Genomic DNA, 25,607 nt, shown 5'->3' with positions numbered 1-25,607 from the left:
GACTGATCAGTGGGGTTCTAGGACTAGAGAGCAGTGTTCCTCTGTGCTAAACCCTGCAGAGACCAAAGTAACAGCCCAACTTATAAAACGTTTAACAATCCTGTTAAAATACAGCTTAAAAAGGGGCTGGCCTGGTGGCATAGTGGCTAAGTACATGTGCTCCGCTTTGGCAGACTAGGGTTAACAGGTTCGGATCCCGGGTATGGACCAAGCACTGCTCACCAAGCCATGATGTGGTGGCGTCCCACATATAAAGTTTGGCACAGGTGTTAGCTCAGGGACAATCTTCCCCACCAAAAAAAAAAAAATATATATATATATATATATATATATATATAAAACATATATATAAAAAATAAATATACATATAGCTTTAAAAGAGCACATTACATACTACTATAAAAAATCAACTTTTGGCAGCAGTCTAAATACTTTAACAGGAATAAACTAAAATTCTAGAAATGGGCTCAATAATACATAAAACAAATTACAGTAACATACTTTTATGTGGACTAGTCTCTGATGATTTTCTCCATAACAATTTTTAAAGCATTTCTGGGCCAAGTTTAATTTTTTTTCTGCATCATCAAGGCATTCCAGTTGTCCCAAGCGGAAGTAACACCACACTATATCCAGCTGGAGCACTGCATAGTTATCTACCGTATCCAGTAGTTCTGGGCAACACTCACTGGTGGAGAGAAAGGAAATGACATTACTGAAAAGCAGCATTAAAAGGCTTTTTGTGAATTACTGGAATTCCTTTCCAGTTTTTGGCGTATTTCCAAAGACTGCTCTTAAACAGGGATACCAATGTTTATGAAGGGAGCCATATTTATAATCTGAATCCTTCAGATTCAGGGGAAAAAGCAGTTAGGGCTCAGGGATAGCAGTTTAACATCATATGCCTCAGGACACAAACACACCCCCCACCCCGCTATTTCGGGAAAGAGGCTCAGGAGGAAATAGAAATCGGGGCCACAGCATCAGAACCCCTCAGCGAACAGAGGGAGACCATGCTTTAAAGCAGTGGTTTCCAACCTCGACTGCAAATTAGAATCACCTGGATGTGAGGAATTTTTCTTTTTCTTTTCTTTTTTTTTTGAAATACTGATGCTGGGACCCATTTGGATCAATTCTAACAGAAACCTCTGGAGGTGGGTCCTGGACCTTGTATTTCTAAAATCTCCCCAGGTTATTTTAATGAATAGCCAAAGTTGAAAACCAATGCTTTAAAGATACGCCCAAAAAAAATCACTACTTACTATGAATGCCTTAAATGATGAGGACTCTGACAAGACATTCATGTCCAGTTACATTCAAGCAGGCAAGAAAAACAATCCAGAAAATGCCAGACTCTAAATGCCTAGCTGATATGGGGGCCAAAGTGCAGGCTAAATGCTACCTGGTAGCTGTGGCAGCAGGCTGAATCCCTGCCCAGAGAAAGGGAAAGACAGACAAGGTAACAGGATGTTGACAAAGATGGTCAACATCATTATTTATTTTGATTTTAAATTGTGATTGTTAGAAATTCATAATGCAAATAGAGGTCTCAAGTTTGAACTCTCTCTTCAATAAGCAAGGAAAACATTTGGAACCAGGCATTTTATACATTAACAAACTTTAAAGGTCTCATCTGTTTGTCTTCATTGGCATTCTACTAAACATAAGACTGCTCTTGTATAAAATTACAAAATCTACATGCCCTCAAGCTTCCCATCTTGCCCATCAAAATCTGCTTGGGAAAAAAAAGAAAAACCGAAAGAAATCTGGTGGTGTCACGGACGCTTACAGCAGCAGTCCACTGAGTGGAAGGGCTGCACTCCAGGGCTCGCACGAGACAATCCACGGGGCACAAGAAAACACATCAGAGAAGGACTTTCATATTTATTTGTTGTCTCTTTCAACATTTTTCTTCTTTGTGAATGTTTTATGACACATACACCATATTTGACACACATGCACACACACCAGTGTCTGACTGGGTAGCAGCACTTTCTCCGAATCTTTTGCTCAGCCTGAGAACCTGACTTCGAGGGAAGAGGAAGCAGCTTGTGGACTGTGGTCTGATCTCACACTCAAAGTGAGGCTCACTGACCTATCGCTAGACACCTGTTTCTGTGAGAGAAGACTACCGTGCCATTCACAGGAAAGCAGGGACATCTGCCACAGTTTTCAATGTCTCAGATGTGTGAATAGGCTCATTCATGTTCAGTTAGCATCAAGAACAGGCCAGAAATTGCCTCGTTTCAGTTAAAAATAAAATCATGGGTACAAGTTTGACCCAGAATTGAGTACTTGTGAGGCAAAAAAAACCCCAAAACCAATCACAGGTCTCATGCTAAAGAGGTACGTTTTATTCTTTTAGTTTTAAAAATAACACTTTTATTCATACATAGGCCTATAAGAGAGATTACAAAATCAATACTCGTATATAATAATTTGAAACTGTTAGGGCTATATTTGAAGCTGATCATGTCACTCAGAAAAAAAGGTTTTTTTAAAGCCTTTTATAAAATTGTGTCTTTGAGTATTGTTTTATTAATATTACTTTGGTTTATGGTTTTAGTAGCTTTAATATTCAACAGTCAATAAGTTTTCAGTTAAAAACATTAATTAATGTACATTTATTTAAATAAAAGCTACTCAACCTAGCCTTAGAAAAATTAAATCCCATTTGGGCTTAAGTCATTTAACAGAAATTTATTAGATTTGCCTCACGAGTTTTAAAGCTTTACATAAAATAAAGATACTAATTTCAAGAAAGATAAGCTAAGCTTAAGTATTTCCTTTTTTTTTTTTAAAGATTTTATTTTTCCTTTTTCTCCCCAAAGCCCCCAGGTACATAGTTGTATACTTTTAGTTGTGGGTTCTTCTAGTTGTGGTATGTGAAACGCCGCCTCAGCATGGCATGATGAGTGGTACCATGTCCATGCGCAGGATGCAAACCGGTGAAACCCTGGGCTGCCAAAGCAGAGCATGTGAACTTAACCACTTGGCCATGGGGCCGGCCCCCCTTTTTCCTTTTTAAGAAAGCGTGGCTAAAAAGTCATTTTTAGTTTTATTACTGGCTTTAAGGAATTGTATGATAATGTGCCTGGTATTCTTTTTTCCATATTTCTTGTACTCCGAGGTTCATTAAGGGTCTTGTATCTAGGGGTTTACAGTTTTCCTCAAACTGGGAAAAATTTTGGCCATTACCTCTTCAGATACTTTTTCTGTCCCACCTGCCTTTTTCAGGGACTCCAATTACACTTATATTAGGCTGTCTGAAGTTGTCCCACAGCTTGTGGATGTTCTCTTCATTTTTGGGGGTCTTTTTTCTGTTTCACGTTGGATCATTTCTATTGCTTTGTCTTCACATTTATTAATCTTTTCTTCTGCTATGTCTAATCTGCAGTTAATCCCACCCACCCAGTGTGCTTTTCATCTTGGACATTGTATTGTTCGTCTCTTCAATTCCAGTGGGGTCTTTTGTGTACCTTCCATGTCTCTATTTAACATGCTCCACCCGGGGCCGGCCCCATGGCCGAGTGGTTAAGTTCACACGCTTGGCTGCAGGCAGCCCAGTGTTTCGTCAGTTCGAATCCTGGGCGTGGACATGGCACTGCTCATCAAGCCACACTGAGGCGGCGTCCCACGTGCCACAACTAGAAGGACCCACAACTAAGAATATACAACTATGTACCAGGGGGCTTTGGGGAGAAAAAGGAAAAAAATTAAATCTTTAATTAAAAAAAAATATACACTCCACCCTTCCTCTACCTTCTTGACTATATAGAACATGGTCATTAGAACTGTCTTAACGTCCTTGTCTACTAATTTTATCTTCTGTGTCACTTCTGGATCTGTTTCTGTTGACTGATTTGTCTCCTCATTATGTGTTATATTTTCTTGCTTTTTTGCATGCCTGTTAATTTTTAATTGGATGTTGGATATTTTTGTATTGCTATAAATACAGGTGAGCTCTGGGAAGCAGTTAAAAATGTGTTACTTGAAAACTGTGTGATCCTTTTAAGGCTTACCCTTAAGCTTTGTTAGGTGGGACCAGAGCAGCCTTTAGGACTAATTTTGTCTTACTACTGAGGCAATGTCCTTTTGAATTCTCTTTCCAATGCCCTGTGATCACAAAGTTTTCCACTCTGGCTGGTGGGAACAGAAATTATTCTTGACTCTCTGGGAACTCTGAAGATTGTTCTTTTCTCTCAGGTGGTGATTTCCCCATGCCTGTGCTGATCATCACTCAGGGGCCACAGGGGACCCCCTGAAACTCTCCGATGCACTCCCTCAGGCAGGGCACCCCTCTCACTGCTTCAGCCTCCCTAGATTCCTATCTCTGTCTCTTCAGCTCAGGGGAGGCATGAGGTTCTGCGTGGGTTTCTCCTCCCTGCACCGCAGCCTGGAAGCTCTCTCCAGGCAGTGAGCTGAGGCCATCACAGGGCTCCCCTCGTTTGTTTCCCCACATCAGGGGAAACTGTCCTGCATTGTCAGATAACCGACATTTTCATACATTTTGCCCAGTTTTCTGGTTGTTTCAGGTAAGAGAGTAAATCCAGACCTTGTTACTCCTTCTTGGCCAAAAGCAGAACTCCCATTTTCAGTTTTAAATAGGGAAAGAAACTACTCCTGGTCATACTCCATACCATACCCCTCGATGTGTAACAGAAAGTTGTGCTTGAACTTGTAGCCACTTGGAGAAAGTAGAAAAACATCAAGTAGGAAAGGAAATAGAACCACTGAAGTTTCTTCCCCCTCCACTACTGATTGCCTTAGAGCTGATATCCTGACAAAGAGAGGGCACTCACATAAAACTTACACAACTAAGTTGGCCTGAATAAACAGATCCTCAGAAAAAATGTCACTTGCTACTTAAAAAGGTACTGACAATTATTAATGGATTATTATATCTACTACTTACTGAACATTAACATACCATGAACTGAAGATACAGTTATTTCTATTCAGGGGTTCCCTGAGACCTGAAAATGATTTCGAGGATTTGTCCAGAGTAAAAAAAACTGAGAACGGCTCATACAGATGAACCAGCATAACCATATCTTGATAAGTGCAGAATCACGATTATAAGTATATGGGAATTCATTATATTAGTGTCTTTTTACATATGTTTAAAGTTTACTATAAATAAAAAATTAGAAACAATTATGAAGGGAATGAGAAATTTACCTGAATTTTAAGGACCTAACTCACAGCCTGCGCTGTCTGCAGCAGAGAATGAAACCGACATTCAGCAAGAAGCAGAAACAAAGCGGCAGAGTAAGAAAACCCTAGGGCACCAAGCCCTTGTTCTAGTTACTTCCAGCTTTGCCCCCTCCTCCCAGATATTTGAGACAATAAATGCCCCTTTTTGATTAAGTTAGTTTACTTGAAATCCAAGGGAGCTGCCAATACAGTCATCAAACTGTCAACATTTGTATTTATCTTCTTGAAGTATACCTCAGGAATTTACCGAAATGGAAAAAAAAATAACACCAAAGTTGTTTCCTTTTGACTATTTGCAAACATCATGTCTCTTCTTCAAATATTTCATTGCCTGGATTTTAGGCTCCCTGTGCCATTTCCCATGAAGAGGAACCAGGAGTCCCTGGGAAACTGCGGACTGCTGGGCTGGGGCAGGAAATGTCCAAGATGAGTCTGGAACACTTTTTGCCACCAGAGACCAGAGCCTACTAGCAGTAGGTCAGAAGGACGCAGGACCTGCCTGCTGGCTGAAGATGGCCAATTTAAGCACTGGGTTTTGAAGTACGTCAAATGTGTTAAAATCCATGAGCTCGTACTGATACTTTAAAAAAAAAAGAAAAGGAAACCTCACTGGTGATGTCATCTTGGGAGGATGCCAAGGAAGCAATTCATTTATTCCGAAAGTAAGAAAATAAGGAGAAAGAACCAAGCATTTTATTCTGTCTCTCTGTGCAGACTGCACCTCAGTATAAGCAAAGAGCTGATGAGGAAAAAGAATTCTTTTCAAAAGAATTCCAGCAATAAATGCAGAGGGAATAATAAAGTAGCTCCATTTTGCAGCTGCTAACGAAACAATGGATTTCGAGAATGATCAGCAATGTCCACCCCAAAACCTTTAAGTGAAAAGCTGATGGGGACTTTATGATGGATAGTTCAGTCTGACAACACATTACAAAAACAGACGTGATATTCTACATGCTTGTAAAAAAATAAGCACATATGTTTATAAAATTCTTTCCGGGGAAGAGAGATCAATTAGAAACATGAAGGGAAGACACAGCTCACAAATTGGTCTACGCCGTAACTACTCTTTTACATTAAGCATCTTGAGTGAAAACCTGAAGTCTGAAGTGTATGGGGGTTGGGAGGGAGGGTGCTTTGTATAATTTGGGCCATCTTCCTTAAAACTGGTATTCACCAAGTACAAAAGTGCCTACCAGAAATATCTGTCAGCGTCCAACAAACATGGCAAGGCTATTCCATATTCTTTTCTTTTCAGGAAAGCTCTGCCCTTCTCATGATATCCCATAGCTAACACAAGGGCCTAGGAAAAAATAAGGATTTAAAAAAACATCACTATAAACTATAATAAAACAAATCATATTAAAAACATATTAAGTCTAAAGAAATCAAAGTAAAAAAAAAAGAAATAAAGTATAAGGTCACAACTAAATCTAAAAGCCAAAATTGAGAAAAACATAATTAAAGCTTTATTTCACCTAAACACGGAAAGCAAGCGCTCTGCTTAATGTGCTGACATGGTCATAACCAGCTCCTGTCCCTGTTTTCGCCAGGTTATTTCAGTGTCTGCTGATTTGGACCTATTTCTAGCATTCTGTAAAACTAAACATACTAAAAAAAAAAAAGCAGCCAGTAATGCTTATATTCTTTGTATCCTTTTTGAAAAGAGCATTCATTTTACTTTCTACTCTTAATCAAGTTTTTTCTAAAGTATTTGTCAACTTTAGTATTTCCAAAATAATTTTTAAAAACTGATTCAAAATTTTTTAAAGTTCATTAATATTTTTAAATTAGATTTTTTTTTGTGTGAGGAAGACTGGCCCTGAGCTAACAGCTGTTGCCAATCTTCCTCTTTTTGCTTGAGGAAGATTGTCCCTGAGCTAACATTGGTGCCAATCTTCCTCTATTGTGTATGCGGGAGGCCACCACAGCATGGCTTGATGAGTGGTGTGTGGGTCTGCACCTGGGATCCAAACCTGCAAATCCTGGGCCACAGAAGCACAGCACGTGAACTTAACCACTATGCCACCAAGCCAGCCCCCTAGATTTGAATTTTTATATAATTCCATTTTGTAAAGTTTTCCAAAAAGATCTGGATGTCATCATTTAATAAAAGAGAGCAGTGGGCAAACAATCGCCAACATTTAAAAAAACAAACATCAATCCACTGATAGCTACAAAATTCTCTTATTAAAACTTAACTTCAATCCTTAGAGTAATTCATATAGTGGAACCTACTCAAAACTGTCCTTTAAAGACAGAAAAATTAAAATTAACTTGACCCATAGTCATTAGAGCTTTTCATTTTAAGAAGCTACTGGGCTCCAGCTCAGAGATTGATCTCAGGGTCCAAGATGTAAAGTGCTTCTATAAAGACCCCCTAGACATATTCAAAGGTAAAACCACCTCCTACCTTTTCCAAATTCTAGAACAGGACGAGGGGGAATGCGGAGCCAGGGGAGAGAGAGCAGAACCACCTGTCATCCTTTTCCCAAACTACATGGTTCCCCCAGCGCCTGTTCTGATCCATCTTTAGGGGACATGTCCCTCTAGTAAAATAAACCACGCCAAACAGCCACTCCCGCAGGAAGCCACTCATGCTGAAGGCAGAGCGTCACATCACTTGGGAATGTTCAGTCACTGCCACAGGACAGTGGGGTGGTGCCATCTTGTACCACGGCACTAAAATCACCAGCTGAGCCTGCTGTATAAACTTCCCACTGTGTGGCTACACTCTCTGTGTATGAGCTGGAGACAGAAAACTGTTTCTGGGGCCCGCCCCGTGGTCGAGTGGTTAAGTTCGTGTGCTCTGCTTCGGCAGCCCAGGGTTTTGCTGGTTCGGATCCTGGATGCAGACATGGCACCACTCATCAAGCCATGCTGAGGTGGCGTCACACATGCCACAACTAGAGGGACCCACAACTAAAAAGATACAACTATGTACTGGGGGGCTTTGGGGAGAAAAAGGAAAAATAAAATCTTTAAAAGGAAAATAACCCAAAAAACTGTTTCTAATCTCTTACGATGTTCCAAGATAAAATAACCAGAAAACAACCTCTGTTCTGAGAGCAAATCAAAGAACAAGCCATACATTTCTTACAGTACTTACTTTTCTTTCAGATGGAGGTATTCTGATGGATCTGCCCGTCTGGTTAGCTATGTCTAAGTATGGTGTAGTTTCTGGATCCACCACCATCTCAGCTGCAACAAAACCAAAAGGAACTCCATTAATTCAATGTCAAAAAGTAGGGTGGTTAAGTTTGCACACTCCGCTTTGGCGACCCAGGGTTTTGCCTGTTTGGATCCTCGGCGCGGACATGGCACAGCTCATCAGGCCATGATGAGGTGATGTGCCACATAGCACAACCAGGGGCACTCACAACTAGAATATACAACTATGTACTGGGGGGCTTTGGGGAGAAGAAGAAGAAAAAGAAGAAAAAAAAAGTAGTGATGGTGACATTAAAAATGTTAAACACAGGGCCAGCCCCGTGGCCTAGTGGTTAAGTTCGCACACTCTGCTTCAGCAGCCCACAGTTCTACTGGTTTGGATCCTGGGCGCGGACATGGCACCACACATCAGGCCATGCTGAGGCAGCATCCCACATAGCACAACCAGAGGCACTCACAACTACCATATACAACTTATGTACTGGGGGGCTTTGGGAAGGAAAAAAAAACAAAAGAAGATTGGCAACAGTTGTTAGCTCAGGTGCCAATATTTAAAATAAATAAATAAATAAAAGGAAAAAAAAAGTTAGACTGCTGGGGAAGGAAAGCCAATGAGAAATGTGACACCCCCCCCCACCCCCGACGGCGTGATCAGCTGCTACCTTAAGTCCTGGAGTGAGCTGAAAGCTCAAAGCTCTGTGTACCTCTCTCTGCCAGGATCTCCAGTCCTCTCTTAGTCCTCTGAATTCTTTTTTCTTTTAGTTTGGCTTCATTTTGCTCGTCTTCTTCAACCTGGACATTTTTTCTTGTATCCTCTTCAGACTGTTTTAGTTCGAGCACCATAGCTTTGACATTGTGTGTCACTCCTTGTTCCTCAAGTGTTCTCCCTGTAAAAATCAGAAATGCATATTATAAAAAAAGCTACTAAATTTACTGGGTAACAGTCCATTCTCCACGTTAAATGGAACTCTTAAACCTGTATTAGCACTTACGAACCACCATGCCACAAAGTAAGAATACATTTAAATCCGCTTGTGTAACTGTTACTGCTAACCAGTGGATAAAATCAGCCAGTGGAACACAGAGCTGACTACATTTATCCTTTCCAGTTTTCTTTATTCTCGTTGTAAGATCAAATCAAAGCAATAAATATTTGAGAATCTACTACCAGGAGAGCTCAAATCAAAGCAATAAATATTTGAGAATCTACTACAAGGAGAGCTCTGTGCTAGGCAATATAAAAGGAAAATGAGAAAGTATAATCCATGAATTTTCCTACCCTCTAGCTCGAGAAACAGTACGCCCCATTCACAGCAGTGGACGAGAAGCCACAGTGCAGCAGGGCACTGGGACGGGTAGCTTACTGTAACAGTTCAAAGCAAAGGCCTCGGGTTCTCGCCCTTTTCAACTCTGTGGCCCTGAGTAAACTACTTATCTTCTAGGACCCAGTTTCCTCAAGCATGAAATGGAAATAAAGATAAGGGCAGAAATCAATGAAAGAGAATATTAACAAAATCAACAGGTGGCTCTGTGAAAATATTAATCAAATATACAAACCTAACAAAAATTAAGTCAAAGATGCAGACAACAACCAAAATGAAAAAGGGTAAATACCCATGCAAACAGATTTAAAAATAGCAAAACAGTATTATGAATTATAAATGTACAAATTTGAACACATTTCTGGAAAACTCTAGTTTGATTTTTTTTTTAGAAACTTGAAAATCATTCTAACATTTATATAGAAAAATAAAGGCCCACCAACAGCCAAGTCACCTTGATAAAGAAGAGCCAAGAGAGGGACTCGCCTTACTAGATTTTAAAACTATAACAAAACCACAGAAATAAAACACTCTATGGGTGAAGGCAGTCAAAAGGTGCAAACTTTCATTTATAAAATAAAAATAAAATAAAATATAAAAATAAAAAATAAGAAGTCCTGGGCACATTATACACAGCATGGTGACTATACAGTCACGTGTCACTTAATGATGGGGACACGTTCTGAGAAACAAGTCATTAGGCAATTCTGCCATTGTATGAACATCATAGTGTGTACTTACACAAACCTAGATGGTACAGCTTACTACACACCTAGGCTATATGATACTAATCTTATGGGACCACCATCGCATATGCAGTCCATCATTGACGGAAATGCTGTTACGCAGCATATGACTGTAGTTAATAATATTGTATTGTATATTTGAACGCTGCTAAGAGAGTAGATCTTAAAAGTTCTCATAACAAGAAAAAAACAACTTTGTAACTATGTATGGTGATGAATGTTAACTAGACTTATTGTGGTGATCGTTTCGCAATATATACAAATATTCAATCATATGTTGTATACCTGAAATATAATAGTATATGTCAATTATATCTCAATTAAAAAAACACAACTCTATGGTTCTGGCCCAGGAAAAAACCTACAAGTAAACGGAAAGAATATATACGTAAAGGGGGCACCAAATAGCACTGTGGAAAGAGCAAGTTTAGTGAGGTATTGGATGAAAAATAAAGCCAGATCCTTATATATAAAGGGGGACTCTGGACAGACTGAAGAACTCATACAGATTAAGCTAAAGGAAGAAAACACAGAAGCCTATGCATGTGGCTCTGTGGTTAGGGAAAGAACTTCCTAAAACACAAATGATGAAGTGAAAAATTGAGGGATATGATAACATCAAAATCAAGTATTTCTGCTCAATGAAGGATACCACAAACAGAATTAACAAGAGATTAGATGACAGTGAAAAGATATCTCTGACATCTATAACAGACAATGGGAAACGGCTAGAGGTGATGCTGCAAAGGAAGACTAGGGCTAGGCTGTGAAGGCTGCATTACACTCAGCTGGATGTGAACTTGATTCTCCAGGCCACCCCAACCTACTGGAAACTGATTAGACTATAGTATTTGCCTGAATTGCCGCAATAACTAACTGGTCTCCCAAGTCCTTTCATGCCTCCTTCAAATCCATTCCCCCACAGCAGCCAAGTGATCTTTAAAACACAGACACATTGTGTGTCACTCCCCAGCAAGAATGGCTCTCCACTTCTCTTAGGAGAGAGGCTCTGATACTGAATAAGGCTCACAGAGTCCGGGGTTTCTCAACAGCAGCACTGCTGACACTGTGGGCTGGGGAAGTCTTTGTTGTGGGGGCTGTTCTGTGCCTTCCGTGATGTTCAGCAGCACCCCTGGCCTCTAACCACTAAGTGACAGGAGCACAACCTCCCCCCTAGCCCTGCCACCAAGCCACAACACTCAAAAATGTCTCCAGACATTGCCAAATGTCCCCTGGGTGGCAAAATTGCCCCTGGCTGAGAACCACTGCTATAATCTTTACAATGTGGCCTCTGTCTGGCCCTCCATCCTTAAAAAGCGCTACCCTCTCCTCAGTTTCCACACTTAGCCATACTGGACCATTTTCAATTCCTCAAATTCACATCACTGGGCTCCTACATGAGGCTCTCTCGGTCTGGAACACTTCCCACAGCAGCCTTCCCTGCTGTCCTCACTCAGCATTAGCTCTTCTCCCTCAGGGAGAATTTACTGGAACTCCTGTTTCACTCAGCACATCTACACTTCCATTCTGCCACATTTTATCAGACCTATAGTGAGTGTCTTTCTCCCCTACCAGCACAAAACAGAAAATATTTATTAGAAAAGTTGTTTTCTGTTTTATATTTTTATTTTATTAAACCCTAAAATAACTGATTTTGGATTATATATGCAATAAAGCCACTAAAATCTGTGAACAAAGGAAGAGTGAGGAAAAAAAGATGCAAAGTCATTATTTCTATATTAGCTTGATTTAAAAATTCTGCATACTTTGCCATAACATACCTAGTTGAAGTTGTTTCTTATTTATGACAATTTTGATATAACTTTCTTGAAATCCAAAGGTTTCAGCTATTCTGTAAAATAAACCAATGAAAACTGTAGGTAATCAAATTTGTCACTGTTCGTTAATCATGATAGCCATTTTATACATTTTACTCAGAAACCCTCTGTATTTCAATTTACTGACTCACAAACATCACTCCACAATAAAGTAAGCTTACCAGACGGTTGTTTGAAATGGTGTAAGAGACAATGTCCTTTTTTAAACTATCTGTTTTACTACTTGTTTCCTCATGAAGTGGAGACCAGTGGCGTGGTGTACCCGTGTGGACAGGAAGGCCCTAGCCGCACGTCAGGAGAAAAGCCATTTCCTATGCCTTCTGCGGTCTCCTTGGAGGAGCCCACAATAGGGGGCTGTTCCGTACAACCTTCTGCTCACGTGTGTTGAATGAACAATCGTTCCTGAATCCATCCCTAACAGCCCTGATGTAGACCAAAGAAGAATATGAGGAAAATCAGCTTCAGAAACGTGGGCTGTCTAGCCCTGGAGGTACTCACAACACTTACCATTTAAAAATGTGTAAGTGGATAAAATAACCAACCAGGCCTCAAAAGTTAGAATTTCACTAGTATGGGACAGGCAGGTATGTTTTCTTTCTACAGATGGGCCAACAGCCAGAAATTCGCTAAAACATTTTGCTGAATGTCATAGCACGTTATTAGTACACTAGGGAATAAAAGTCAAAGCTACTGATCTGGGGAAGGCCAGGCTGTCTCCTATTTATATCACTCACGCATTGATTCAAACACGTATCAAGTTCCCGTTAGGTGGTGGACACGCAGTTCCCATCTGATCTCAAGTACACCAGGAAACGGAGAAGAGTGGTGCAAGTCTTGAGTTCTCACTTTGCCCTTAACTACCAGTGTGAGCCTCAACACGTCTCAGTTTTCCCTTCCCCAAAACGAGGCTAGTAATACCTGCCCTCTGTCTCACAGGACAGCCACGGAGGACGACGGGGCCAACGTCAGGGCCGAGGGCACCCGGGGCGGAGGGCACAGATACTTACTTAGACCTCAGTTCCCTGCCAGTGATGTGCAATCGGGTCTCCAACCGGTTTTTTCTATCCTATTTAAAAATAAGACAAATAAAATAAAATGTACTTGAATTTGACACTTTTGTGTCAAAAGTCAAAAGACAGTGTCATTACCCTGTCTATAAAATCAGAAAGGTTGATATCAAATGACGTAAATACTTAGGTCTCTCTGTGCTCAAGGACTAAGACTGCACATGCCTGGTGGAGAAATCATTGAACATAACCTGCCACATGCAGTCACGGGAGCGCAGTGAGGTCCCAGAAAAGGGCTTCAGCCTCTGCTCAGAGGGGTTTGTCATAAGCCTTTATTCAGTGGAACCGGCCTATGCTACGCAACGACCCGGCCCACCACCTCCAGCACTGGGGCCCTCTCAGCGCGCAAGAGACATCCTCTTCACTATGCCCACTGAGCAGGGAGAAGGGGGACATGGTTTTGGGGCCTCTTCATTCTCCTCTGGCTGGGCTTAGGAGGAAACGTGGGATCACCAGGAGGCCTGTGAGCCCAGGCAAACTGCTCCCTCCACACTCACCCATCACACTGCGCTCTGACTGGCGGTCTGGTTTCCCAGGGCCCTGCTAACGGCAAAGCAGAGGCCTGAACATGCACACTGCCTCTGACCTCCGCCAGCACAGAAAAAGGGACGAATTCCATTCCCGCTGCACGCCGTTTTAGAAAACTTCAAGTACTCTCTCATTCCCCGATATTTCTAAATGTTCACTGAAACTCTTTTAAGGTAAAAATGTGACGCACAGCTTTGTAAAGTTTTGGAGGTCTAAGAGGCGCAAATCTACCTTGTAAATATTCCAGTTTAAGAATCCACAAAATTAACTTTTCGGTTGATAATGTTCAACATGTAAAATAACTTAAAAGAACTTTAACTTTGGATTGTAGCTTTAAGGAAAAATCATAATTTATTTGACCACATCACTAAATTAACTAAACATTAGGCCTTACATAAATTTGGGGAAATTACTCACTTTTCTTACTCGTGGAGGTAAAAATACCTCAATTGTAGCAATTCCTGTCGTTTTATAATGTTCATTTCCTGTGCCACGCTCGATTGCTTTGCAACGTATTTCTTCCATTATCTTTTCTACTTCATTTTCACAACATTCTAGCTTGTCAGAGTACTTCTTAGCAAGATCCTATGAAGAAAAATCAGAAAACACAGATCAATGTAGTACCAACTCAACAAAAAGGGGGCAAAATACAGAAGAGCACATGCAGGACTCCACAGCAGAGAACTCCAGTGAGTGGCGGTCACCCCTATTACAGCGAAATCCAGACGGCTCACCATCAGGAGGGGCATAGAGGGGAGAGAGGATCCAGGGAAAAATAGAAACAAATAAAAGACAGGAAAACAGATGCAAGAGAAAAAGTGAAAATAATTGGGATTATTCTACAGGGAAAAGAAAGATGGGCTTGACCTATGTGACTGCAATACATAAAAAATTATTTTAAAGAATAATGAACTAGGGGCTGGCCCAGTGGTGTAGTGGTTAAGTTTGTGCACTCTGCTTCAGTGGCCCGGGGTTCACAGGTTCAGATCCCGGGTGCGGACCTAGCACTGCTTGTCAAGCCATGCTGTGGTGGCATCCCACATAAAGTGGAGGAAGACTGGCATAGATGTTAGCTCAGTGACAATCTTCCTCAAAAAAAAAAAAAAAAAAAGAATAGTGAACTGATCAACTACATTGGAGGGGAAAATAAGAAAAAAAAAATAGAGAAAACATTCTAATTTTTCTAACTTGTGAGAACACGTCAGGTTAGACTTTAAATAACTTCCTTAATGGAAAATTCTGAATCACTGGTACTGGCTGTAAAATAATAAATGCTAGAACGACTCAACACAACTCAGGAAAATGCTATACATACGATTACAGTCTATTATAAAGGGTACAAATGAACATCTCAATGAAGAGGTATCGAAGGTGGAGTGTGGAAGGGTCCGGAGTGCAGGAGCTTCTGTCCCTGTGAAGTTGGCGTGCACCACCCTCCCAGCATATAGATGTGTTTGCTAACCTGGAAGCTCCCCGAAACCCATCATTTCAGATGTTTATGGAGGTTCCACTATGTAGACATGACTAATTAAATCCCTGGCCAGTGGTGATTAACTCAAGCTCCAGCCCTCTTCCCTCCCCAAGGCTGGAGGGTAGGGCTGAAAGTTTCAAGCTTCTAATAAGAGTTTGATCTTTTTGGCGACTAGCCCCATTCTGAAGCCACTGCCAAGAACTGCCTCATTAGAACAAAAGATGCTCCTATCACCCTCACCACTGGGGAAATTCCAAGGGTTTTAGGAGCTCTGTGCCAGGAAGTGGGGACAAAGACGAAATAGCTTTCTTATTATGCCATATCTAGTTTCTGAGCCAAAGAGATTATAACAAGCAAAAAAAAAAAGGAAGAAAGGTCAGAAGGTGAGTAGGAAAAACTAAAAAGTGAGGCCTGTCAGGAACACAGGATGCGAAATTCTAAGACCCTAATACAGTATGTCACCTCCCAAGTGCATCATTGTGCCACAACACAGGACAATGTGATGCCCTCATGACAATCCTTAGTCCCTGATAAATGTCACATCATTTATCTCTGGATACTCAGACTGAGAAAGCAGAGAAGTACATGCTAGGGTACTTCCCATATAACAGATGTCTATCAAAAAGACTAATGTTTCTCTACTTAAAAAAGCAGGCAAATGTTAATTTCTAGAAATTTCAGTTACGTACAATAATGCCATTTCTTATGATGCTGTAAAAAACTGAGGACTAATTATTAGAAAGATATATCTTGAAAAAAATGAACAAATAGCCATAGCGTAAAAAAAGCTGGGGCAGGGGGGCACTCGTGTTACAGCAGACCATGCTAGTAAGGAGCACTGAGAGCTGCCCAGGCACTCCCTCACACACACGGCACACCCACTCACTGGCCTCACGAGCTGGCCAAAATTAATTCCCAGATTAACAATTTTACGCAACACTGTGAAGGTATTAAAAACAGTATATACCTGAGAAATTAGATAACATTCTCATATGCATAAAATCTTACTAAACAAAAATAAGCTTGTAACTCCCAGTAAATAGTGGGTACCTGCTTATTACTAATGCTTTTTGGTTATGCTGAAAGTTTACGTGGTTGTGCCTGGCAATTTCCGGTGACTGCAGAATCTTATTTCCCAAGGAGACATATAACACTGCTAATTATTTATGTCTTAAAAGAAAAATACCTTCAACGCCAAACCAACTTCTTTATTTTCATCTGTATATGGAGGTTTCCAAAGTTGAATTCTGTCTTCCCTTAAAAACTGGGTCAATTTTGCTTGGAGATATTCCTTTTGCGCCATTCTTAAAAGCAAAACAGTCCATCAGTGACACCCCACCCCACGTTTCAAAGTGTTTTATAACGTACCTAACACGTTGATGTGCCTTGTAGAGTAAGCTGAGCTCCCCTCCACTGCTCGTTCTCCAATTTAATCTAAATTACTTTTAGATTACATTTTAGCTACCTCCAGTCTTCTCTAAAATATATATTTCTATATATATTGAAATATTTATTATTTATTCAATTATATATTATGTATTACATAAAAAGATATTTAAAGTGCTGGTATGTAGCAAAGTTTATTACACTTTTCTATATCTTAACCTGCTATTATTCTCTGATCTAAGAGAAAAGGTAAAGAAAAGGTGAATCCTTAAAGTAGTCAACTTTTATAAGCAAGTCAACATAGAGCTTAGAAATTCTCTTGTATTTTGGCTAGTTTAACACAAAACACCACCCACCTTGGCAGGCTAACATAAAGAAACGCTAGCTTCAACTGTGAACAATCAATAATAAATATTCTCTATATCTGAATTTTTAAAATTAAAAACATTTACACTACTAGAAAAGTTTTGCGTGGTATTTTGTGATAACAGCACAATGGCAGATCTATGTATACTATTCAAATCTAACACTGGCGCTGGTTGGATCATCATTTACAGGTGAGAACACCCAGGCCCCAGGTTTGTCAAACGACTCAGCCAAGGTCACAAAATGAGGCAGCACCACAACCAGCACTGGGACTGCTGCCGACAACATCAGACTCTGCATTGCCGCGCAGTCCTTTGCTGCTTGTGTGTCCTGAGTATGTAACTACTCTCTCCCAAAGAATACCCGCCAGCCACGGAATTCTCTCCTCATCTCTCACTAGCATAGCCATTCAAAGGGGCGGGTGAGGCTGCTAGAGACGTGAAACAGCTGACAAGAGTAGTACAGCCCGACCAGACAAGTAGTGAGAAAAGTAAAAAGTTATCAGCTTCTGAATGATGAAGACAAGTTCTAAAGGGTGAAAAAACAAGGGTTAATACAACCTGGATAACTAACTTTCCTTTTTCTATGCAGGGCCTGTATTCCACCCCACTCCCCCAACCCAATTCACCTGTTTTTTAAGTCAAGTTTGATAATTTAAGTGTATTCTACAAGTAAGAATTTTAAAAGGAAGTTCATTCTGTATCAGTTTCGTGGCGAGAAAGAGGGTAATCAGGAGAGGGAGGAGAAAGGGCAAGAAACAACAAACACATCAAGGAGGGGGTTGTGTGCATCCAGGCGAGGCATGGAAGAACTCCAGATTTCCAAGTACTAACGAAAGCTTCTCACACAGAAAAGCAAATCAGTACTATGAGCACTAGCTTTTCAAACCAATGAACTTACAGAACCACTACACAAAGCTAGTTCCCTTCTCATGTATCTTCAGAAATTGTAAATAAAATATGAGGGAAGTGGCGGGGAATCATTCCACGCACCGCTATTTGGAAGGCTGAATGCCCTGCCCTCCCTGATCCCATCCGAGCCACTGCCTGACCCAAGGCCCAGAGGGCTTCACAGACCTGCCGCCGGGCCCACGCCTCACCCAGGAGCAAACCTACAGGGGGCAGGGTCTACATCACGCAAGACTCAATGTTTAAAAAAAGATTAAACTGCTGTCTTGAAAAGTACACAGCTTCAGTTATAGACAACAGAATAAACGAGAATACGTATTTTAAATCAAACCAAAAGGAAACAGTTTAATAAATCAGTCTTCAATTTTAACTGGAGAACTGAAAGTTGCCTGCCATACAAGGTTCCTTATTACAGCCAAAAAAAGCGCAGAGATCTACGTCAATTATTTCTCAACAGGAAAAAAATCCATTACAGCTCATAACTGAAAGTGAAACCTTATGAACCACGCTTTAAAAATTTCACTTTCACTTCTGTAACGAATTATCTAGGCTACCTTTACCCAGAGCTTTTCAAATATATATACACAAAAATATATTCAAAATACATTAAATTTTCTGGGAGAGTAATAAAAGACGCTTGTATTAAAAAACAAGAGTAAAGGAAGGAGGTGAGAAATATAGACTCAGCTGGTCAAGGTTGGAGAAAAATCAACCGTGTTTTCTCCTTAAATAGCAAAGAAAATCTGGCTTTGATTGCAAATAAATCCCAAATGGCATATCTGGAATAACAGTGTTATGATTCAAGCTTTTCGCTTGGCTAATTGGCTTAATTTCAATATATACATATATTTCTGTCTCTCCCCCAAACAATACTCAAGCTTTTTAAAATACCCCACCTCCCCCGCCCAGCGCAGCGCAAACCCAAGGCCTGATGAACCGCCGGCGTGTCCCGAAGCCCCGGCCCGCCGCCCCCGGCCCAGTCAAGCCTCCTTGCAGGGCGCCCACCGCCCGCCAGTGCAGCCGCGCCAGACCCGGGCCGGGGGGCATCGGGGTCGTGCCGGGGACTGGGGCGCCCGACGGCGTCGTGAGCCCGGGTTCGGGGACTGGACGCACGGCCGCCGTCTCCTCACCTGCGCCACCGCCGCTCCTGCCCGTCGCGACTCACCGAGTGCCCGGATGCGGCGGGGGCCACCGTTTGTTTTCATTCCGGGTGAGGCTGCCCCGCCCCCGCCGCCGCTGCACCGCCCTCGCGCGACGGGGAAACAGGGTTATGGGCGGGGCCAGCAGGGGGCGGGCCGTGGGCGGGGAGAAGGCGGTGTGGTGGGCAGGCGTGTGGGCGGGGCCAAGACGGGGCGGGACTGATACTGGGGTGTGGGCGGGGCTAAGACGGAGCAGGGGTGGGGCGAGGACGGGGCGGGGCTAAGACGTGGTGGGGTTGTGGGGCAGGGCTGGCGAGGACCCTGGCTGGGGTCTGAGGGGACGGGGGGCGGGGCTGGCGAGGACCCTGGCTGGGGTCTGAGGGGACGGGGGGCGGGGCTGGGAATGGACCGCGGCTGGGGTCTTGTGGAGGACGGGGGGGCGGGGCTGGGGAAGGACCCCGGCAGGCGGCTGCGGGGACCCGGGCCGCGGGATTCGAGGCGGTGTCGAGGCGGGACCAACCACTAGTCCAGCCCAGTTTGCCCGACTTTGGAGGAAACTGAGCCTGGCTTCGTTTCTCCAACAGCCTTGAAAGGGGCCAAGCACCTGGCAGGAAGACCCTTTCCCCCAGAGAGCAGGTCCGGACCTCCTACAGCTGGGTCCCGCTCCCACACCCGCCCCTCGGTCTGGGCCGGACCACGGCTGTCCCCCTAAACCTCCGGGGTTTTATCCCGCTCTCCATCACCCCACCACCAGCCTCCCCTCAGGGTGAAATTGGGTTCCTTCTCCCCGACTTCCCAGCCCCTTGCCCTCGCGCGCTTCTCCCCCGATGCTGGCCCTGCTTACCTCGCATCCGTCACAGCGTCTACAAGATCTATGGAGATCCGCCTCCTTCCACAGCACTCCGCCCAGCGCTGGGTAAAGTCTAACAAACCTGCCGTCTGGGCTGGGTCTGTCTGTCTAGGTGAAGAAGTGAGACTCGTGTGCATGAAAACCAAAGGCAGTCTGAACTGCCCTGAGAACGAGCGCGGAGCCCAGTGGCTGAGCACAGGTTCTGGCGGAGCTTTGAGGGATGGGGAGACCGGCCTTTGGCAGGCGGACCCGGGAATGGAAGACAGAAAGAGTCCATCTCGGATCCCAGAGAGTTTGCTCGCCTGAGACTGTCGGCCCATCCTTTCCAAATCCCAAAGCCCATCCTTGGACCTGCTCTAGCGCTGTCGTGGGGCGAGGCCTGAGAACAGAGGTTCTGCACGCGGCAGCCGGCTCCAACCGGTGCCTGGGGGTACCTGCTCAAGCTGCTGAGTGCTGTCTCTGCGGGAGTAACAGTAACGCTGCCCACCAGGGCCTGATGGATAAAATCTTCCGCTAGGATTTGTCCTTCTCACTACACTAGGACAACCCCCGGGACACGATTAGTACCAGCAGTACATTTCCCAAAATGGATGTATTGGGTCTAGAATAAGACCTCGGGGCCCTGCCGCAGACAGTATGAAAGGGGCTTTCACGCCCTCGGACGCCCTCTACCAGGGTAGGTGAGGCAGGACCCCTCCTCCTGGTGCCGTTCCATTCTCCGCTGGTAAATCTTGGGCAGAACATACACCTAAATCCATTTTAAGGACGAGAGACATGTTCCCAAAGGCACTAGGTCTGCCAGTGTTCCCGGCCCATCCCCGGGAGGACTCGGCACACACTAAGCAGAGCAATTTCAGTTCCACTTTTCTCATCTCATGACTTGCAGGCATCGCCCAGGAGCCCACAGTGCGTACGAGCTGGCTGATTTCTGTGTCTGTCCAAATGAGAGTTTCTATCTCGATAGCCTCCTTTCGGTACACAAACACTTGGAAAATCTTTGAAATTAAAGCTCTTTACCTTGGACCAAATGAACTTCTTAGTCAGAGCAAAAGATAAATGGCAAAACGGGGGAAGACATGCCAATCTCTTCAAAGACAAATCTCTTCAGTACATAAAGAGCTCTTACAATTCGATTTTTAAAAAAAACTACTGAAATAGAAAACTGGGCAAAGGCTATAAAAATATGATTCTCTGAAGAGGAAATATAAGTGATTCATAAACTTATGAAAAATTACTTAACGTCACTCAAAATGAGATAAATATAAATTAAATACCAAGATACCACTTTTTACCTATCAGACTGGAAAAAAAAATTGATAACCTACTGTGACGGCAAGGCTGTGTGGAAATAGGCACCCTGTACATTACTCGTGGTGGTTAAATGTGCACGCGTCCGAGGAGGGCGATATGGCAGTATCTATCAGAATCCAAATGCGTGTTCTCCTTGACCCAATAATTCAACTTTTATTATTCTTGCTGTATTTTATTAACCTGCCTCCTTTCTGTTATTCCTAACATTGACATTTAGTGGCTTCAACTGCATTTCTTGAGGTGAAAAATTCTTTCTAATCTGTGTTTGTGTTTTTGTTGCTATGGGTTTTGCGGTGATAAAGACTCCAGGAACTTCTCCATAACTGATTGTACTTCTGATGGAGTAAAATCAGAAAATCTTTGAACATCTTTCACGTGGCAGTGAAATTTAATGCTGATTGTTACCAATTCTTGCCAGAAAAGTGAAAAGTAACAAGGTTTGGCAGTTCAGCTTTATTTACAGTTCTTTGATCAGAACAATATACATGCACTGGGTTAAACTGTGCGGTAAACTAATTTTTTATAGATGGGGAAGTGGATTTAAAAAGAAAAAAGTTCATTCTTGATTTTTCTATTTATAAGTAGGAATTTCTGGGGAGTGGTTATAAAAGGAAATTCTGGGGGAATTTGAATGATGACTCACACTTTCAGTCTGATAGGTTTTCGATTTTACTAATAACCCCATTTGGAGACATAGTCCTTTTATTCAGCATCGTAGCTGGATGAGAAGACCGTGGAAGGAACAGAGAAACCAAGCAGGGTGAGTAGGAGATACTCTGTAGTTCTCGCGATGTTAATATGTGTTTCATACTAGCGGGGTGAACACCTTCCCATGTTTGCTTCCTGGTTATATTTCCTTTTTCGTGAAACAGTTTGCTTGTGTCTGAGTTGGACCCTTTGGGGTCAAGGATCAGATTCACGCAGGAATTTCAAATAATGGAGGGTTCAAATGGGAATAGGAACAGTGGAAACTTCAGCCACGTGTCTGGTCTCGTAGTGGTGCAGCTGAACCTCGTGGAAACTTGACTACAGCTCTAGACTGGAAGGATCTGGGGCAGCCCCAAGACCTGATATATTTACTTCCCCCTTGGCAACAAGGGTTTGTTTACCTGTTCACTTCCGTCTCTGCTCCTCCTGGTTAGGCCACCAACCAACACCCTCGCCCTTGCTGAGAAGAGTCACCTCTGCCCCCGCATTAGCAGGTGCAAGCCTGGTACAATCTGGGAGAACCAAAGCACCAGGCAGGCTTAGCCCAGGGTCTCTGGGTCCATGAAAACGCGTCCATCGAGATACCATTACACTTTGTTCTATCACAAGTCACATGATTTATAGGGACCATTAAGATTGTTTGTGATTTTACCATTGCCTGGCTCAAAAGCAAAGTCACAAGGAAAAGGGGTCATGGCCTTCCTCGGACTGTCTGCCATATTTTGCAGTGTCTCTTGAGCAGCAGATGCCAAAATGTAGATACATCCTATCCCCTTCTTTCAGCCAAAATAATTTTGAAGTAATGTTGAACAACTCATAAATTTTAGCCATATTTAATAAATTTTCCCCTATACTTTCTGCTCGATATATGTTAGTAATAATAATGATAGTAGAATGATAGTTAACATTTATTAACCGCTCACTATGTGTCAGGAACTGTTCTAAACGTGTTGCTTGTGTTAATTCATTTAATCCTCATAAGGACCCTATGAGATAGACGCCATTGTTACCTCCATTTTCCAGATGAGGAAAGTGAGGCGCAGAGATGTTAAATATTTTCCCAAGATCACATAGCTAGCAAGGGCCAGAGAAGGGTGTGAACCCAAGCAGTCTGGCTCCAGAGCCTGTGTTCTTAACCACTCATGCTTACTCATTGTTCTTGCTGCTTCATGGGTCCTGTGTTTGTTTTTGCTATTTGCTGAGAACATATGGTTGAATTTGCACAAGATAATTTTTAATACAATGTGACTCTAATTTAATAAGGAAAAATTGAAACTATACTAAATATCCATCAATAGAAGGAAGGTTAAATAAGTGGTAGTGTGTCCTTACTATGGAATATTATTCAGCCATTAAAAAGAATGAGGTAGATCTATACGCATGAGGACATGGGAAGGCATAAAATTGTAAGAAGCAGGTTGCAGAACCATATGTCTAGTATAGTCCCATTAAAACCCTGTGTGTTTGTATGTGCATTTACAAACATGTCTATATTTATCTCCAAGAACACTGAGAACAGGCTGGAATGACGCTCACTAAGAGGGACTGAGAAGGGGGCAAATGAGGACTTTCACTTTCCCTCCATATACTTCAGAGTATTCTAATTTTGAAGACAAACACATATCACTTCTAGTTTTAAAAATTAAAAGGTGCAAACATAGGGAAATAATTTGCAACAATGATAAGGGCTGATTTTGGATTTGATTCTATACTATTTTATTTGCGACTCTTTGTGTGTGTAATTTTCATCTTCCCAAGTAAATTATCAGCTCTTTGAGGGAAGATAGACTATATCTTAAGTTTCTATTTCTCCCACCCGTGCCTAGCACAGTGATGAACACAGCAGATTAATTTACCATAATTCCTAAGGAGCTCTTCTAGAAGTTTCTGTCCTCTGATTGCTCCATAAGGTTCAAGATGAATCTATTTCTGGCACATGACATGAGCACAGAAATCCCTATTGACGTATGCCCTTCCCATGATTGAAGACAGCAGCAGACAGGAAGGGATTGTCCCTGACCATGAGAGACTTCCTCAGAATCCCAACGTGGAAGGTAAACGAGGTGGGAGAGGCCCAGCAGACTGGAGAGGAGGTAGGAAGAGAACAAGCCCTGAGATGTCCAAGAGGACAGAGAGGGACCATCCTAGCGACTCCTGAGTGACAGCCACAGAAATCTAGACTTTATATTATAGGAGATCAGAAAGTTTGGTTTGTTTTGTCTGCAAAAGAGTGGCAAGATGAAACAGGCATAAGTAAGACCAATCTGATGACAAGGTGCAGGAAGGACTGGAGAGAGGGCTCTCATGTCATTGCAATTTCTCAGGTAGAAAGAGATGCAAACCTGGCTTAGAGTAGTTAACAGAGAGAAAAATTTGGATGCAAATGCTTTGAACGGGAAAATAACTTACAGTATTTGATGACCACCTGGATGAATGGGGAAGTCAAGTTTTATCTACTTTAAAATTGTGTCTTAGTGTCATTTCACGTGTGGACAATATAACTGAATTCATGGACTCAGAGGACATTGATTAAAGGTTTTTATCCAGTCCCCTGGCTTTAATTAGTATCTTGACATTGATGACTCTCGTGCCAATGGAGTTAGTTGCAGAGCACAGAATCCATTCTAGGTGATGGAAACAGGAAGGGGGTTATTGAAGTATATTTAGTAACTGTTAGAACCTTCAAGAGGGTCAAAGAACAAGGATTAGAACAAATAAAGCAATCTGGAATGACACAACCAAAGAAAATGCCCAATCCCATCACAGAATTGTTCCACTGAAAACAATGCTTCCAGTGTCACCTGCCACTTAGCCTCTATGACACTGGACAACAGAAATGCCACCATGGTCACCCCAGAAGAACTCCATGTGTGTGCTGCCCTGCCAGAAGCTTCAATCTCCCTGTGCACACTTCCACTTAACATGGGTCTACTGCCCAAGTCTCCCATGGGTATGTCTAGCTGCAAGAGAGCCAAGTAGCCACCATCTTTCATTCCAGCCTCTATAGCATGAGCAGACCTGCTAAGAGGTCAGGGGAAGGAAGCCATGCTTGAGCAGAGGTCTGAAGGGTAAGTGCAGGTTAACCAAGCAGAGAGGGCTGGAGGTGCGTTCCAGACAAGGAGATCAGCCTGTGGCCGGAGGGAGCACGGTGAGTAAGACAGTGTGACCAGAGGAAAGACAGAACAAAGGGAACATAGTGTCAGACAGGGTTGGAGGGACATTCAAAGGCTTGAGGGGCATGGCAAGGATTGTTCCTGGGAACAGGAAGCTGCTGAGATGGTAAGAACTAGTGTGCGTGGCAGGAATGCAGAAAAGTAGGCCAAACCAAGAGATAACCAGAGATCAGACCTTCCAGGGGTTGGGATGGGCCATGGGAGGTGGGGAGGAGAGAGGGGCCAAGCTTGCTCCTGTATTTCCAGCTGGGTAGACAGTAGCACCATTCACTGAACAGGAGGCCTTACAAGAGAACCAAGCTTGTTTTTTGTTTTTTTGTGCTTTGGAGGCAGGGGGTTTGGAAGGACTCAAAAGTTCAATTTTGGACATATTAGATTTAAGTTTAGAGATGCCTTTGAGACATCC

The 25,607-nt window shown here is 42.7% G+C and overlaps 1 protein-coding gene across 3 annotated transcripts in view; it reads right to left on the bottom strand.

Annotated features, from left to right (window-relative positions):
• Positions 1-19,201, bottom strand: part of NUB1 (negative regulator of ubiquitin like proteins 1) — a 29,518-nt gene extending 10,317 nt beyond the window's left edge. Inside the window, exons 1-9 of one of the 3 annotated variants that reach the window (XM_046669530.1) lie at positions 19,151-19,201; positions 16,547-16,664; positions 14,307-14,474; positions 13,302-13,360; positions 12,238-12,308; positions 9,093-9,275; positions 8,327-8,418; positions 6,414-6,520; positions 502-688 (exon numbers count right to left, since the gene is read on the bottom strand). In XM_046669530.1, the coding sequence (XP_046525486.1) occupies positions 502-688; positions 6,414-6,520; positions 8,327-8,418; positions 9,093-9,275; positions 12,238-12,308; positions 13,302-13,360; positions 14,307-14,474; positions 16,547-16,663 (984 nt within the window). In that variant the 5' untranslated portion in view covers position 16,664; positions 19,151-19,201. Of the gene's footprint in view, positions 1-501; positions 689-6,413; positions 6,521-8,326; positions 8,419-9,092; positions 9,276-12,237; positions 12,309-13,301; positions 13,361-14,306; positions 14,475-16,546; positions 16,665-18,916; positions 19,033-19,150 lie in introns of those variants that run through there. The other 2 variants (XM_046669531.1, XM_046669533.1) reach the window with 2 other exon arrangements.
• Positions 19,202-25,607: the final 6,406 nt, after the last annotated feature.

This window comes from Equus quagga, chromosome 8 (assembly GCF_021613505.1).
Source record: "Equus quagga isolate Etosha38 chromosome 8, UCLA_HA_Equagga_1.0, whole genome shotgun sequence".
Lineage (NCBI taxonomy): Eukaryota > Metazoa > Chordata > Mammalia > Perissodactyla > Equidae > Equus > Equus quagga.
The sequence above is the reverse complement of the archived record's forward strand: the minus strand, read 5'-3'. Positions and strand labels throughout refer to the sequence as shown.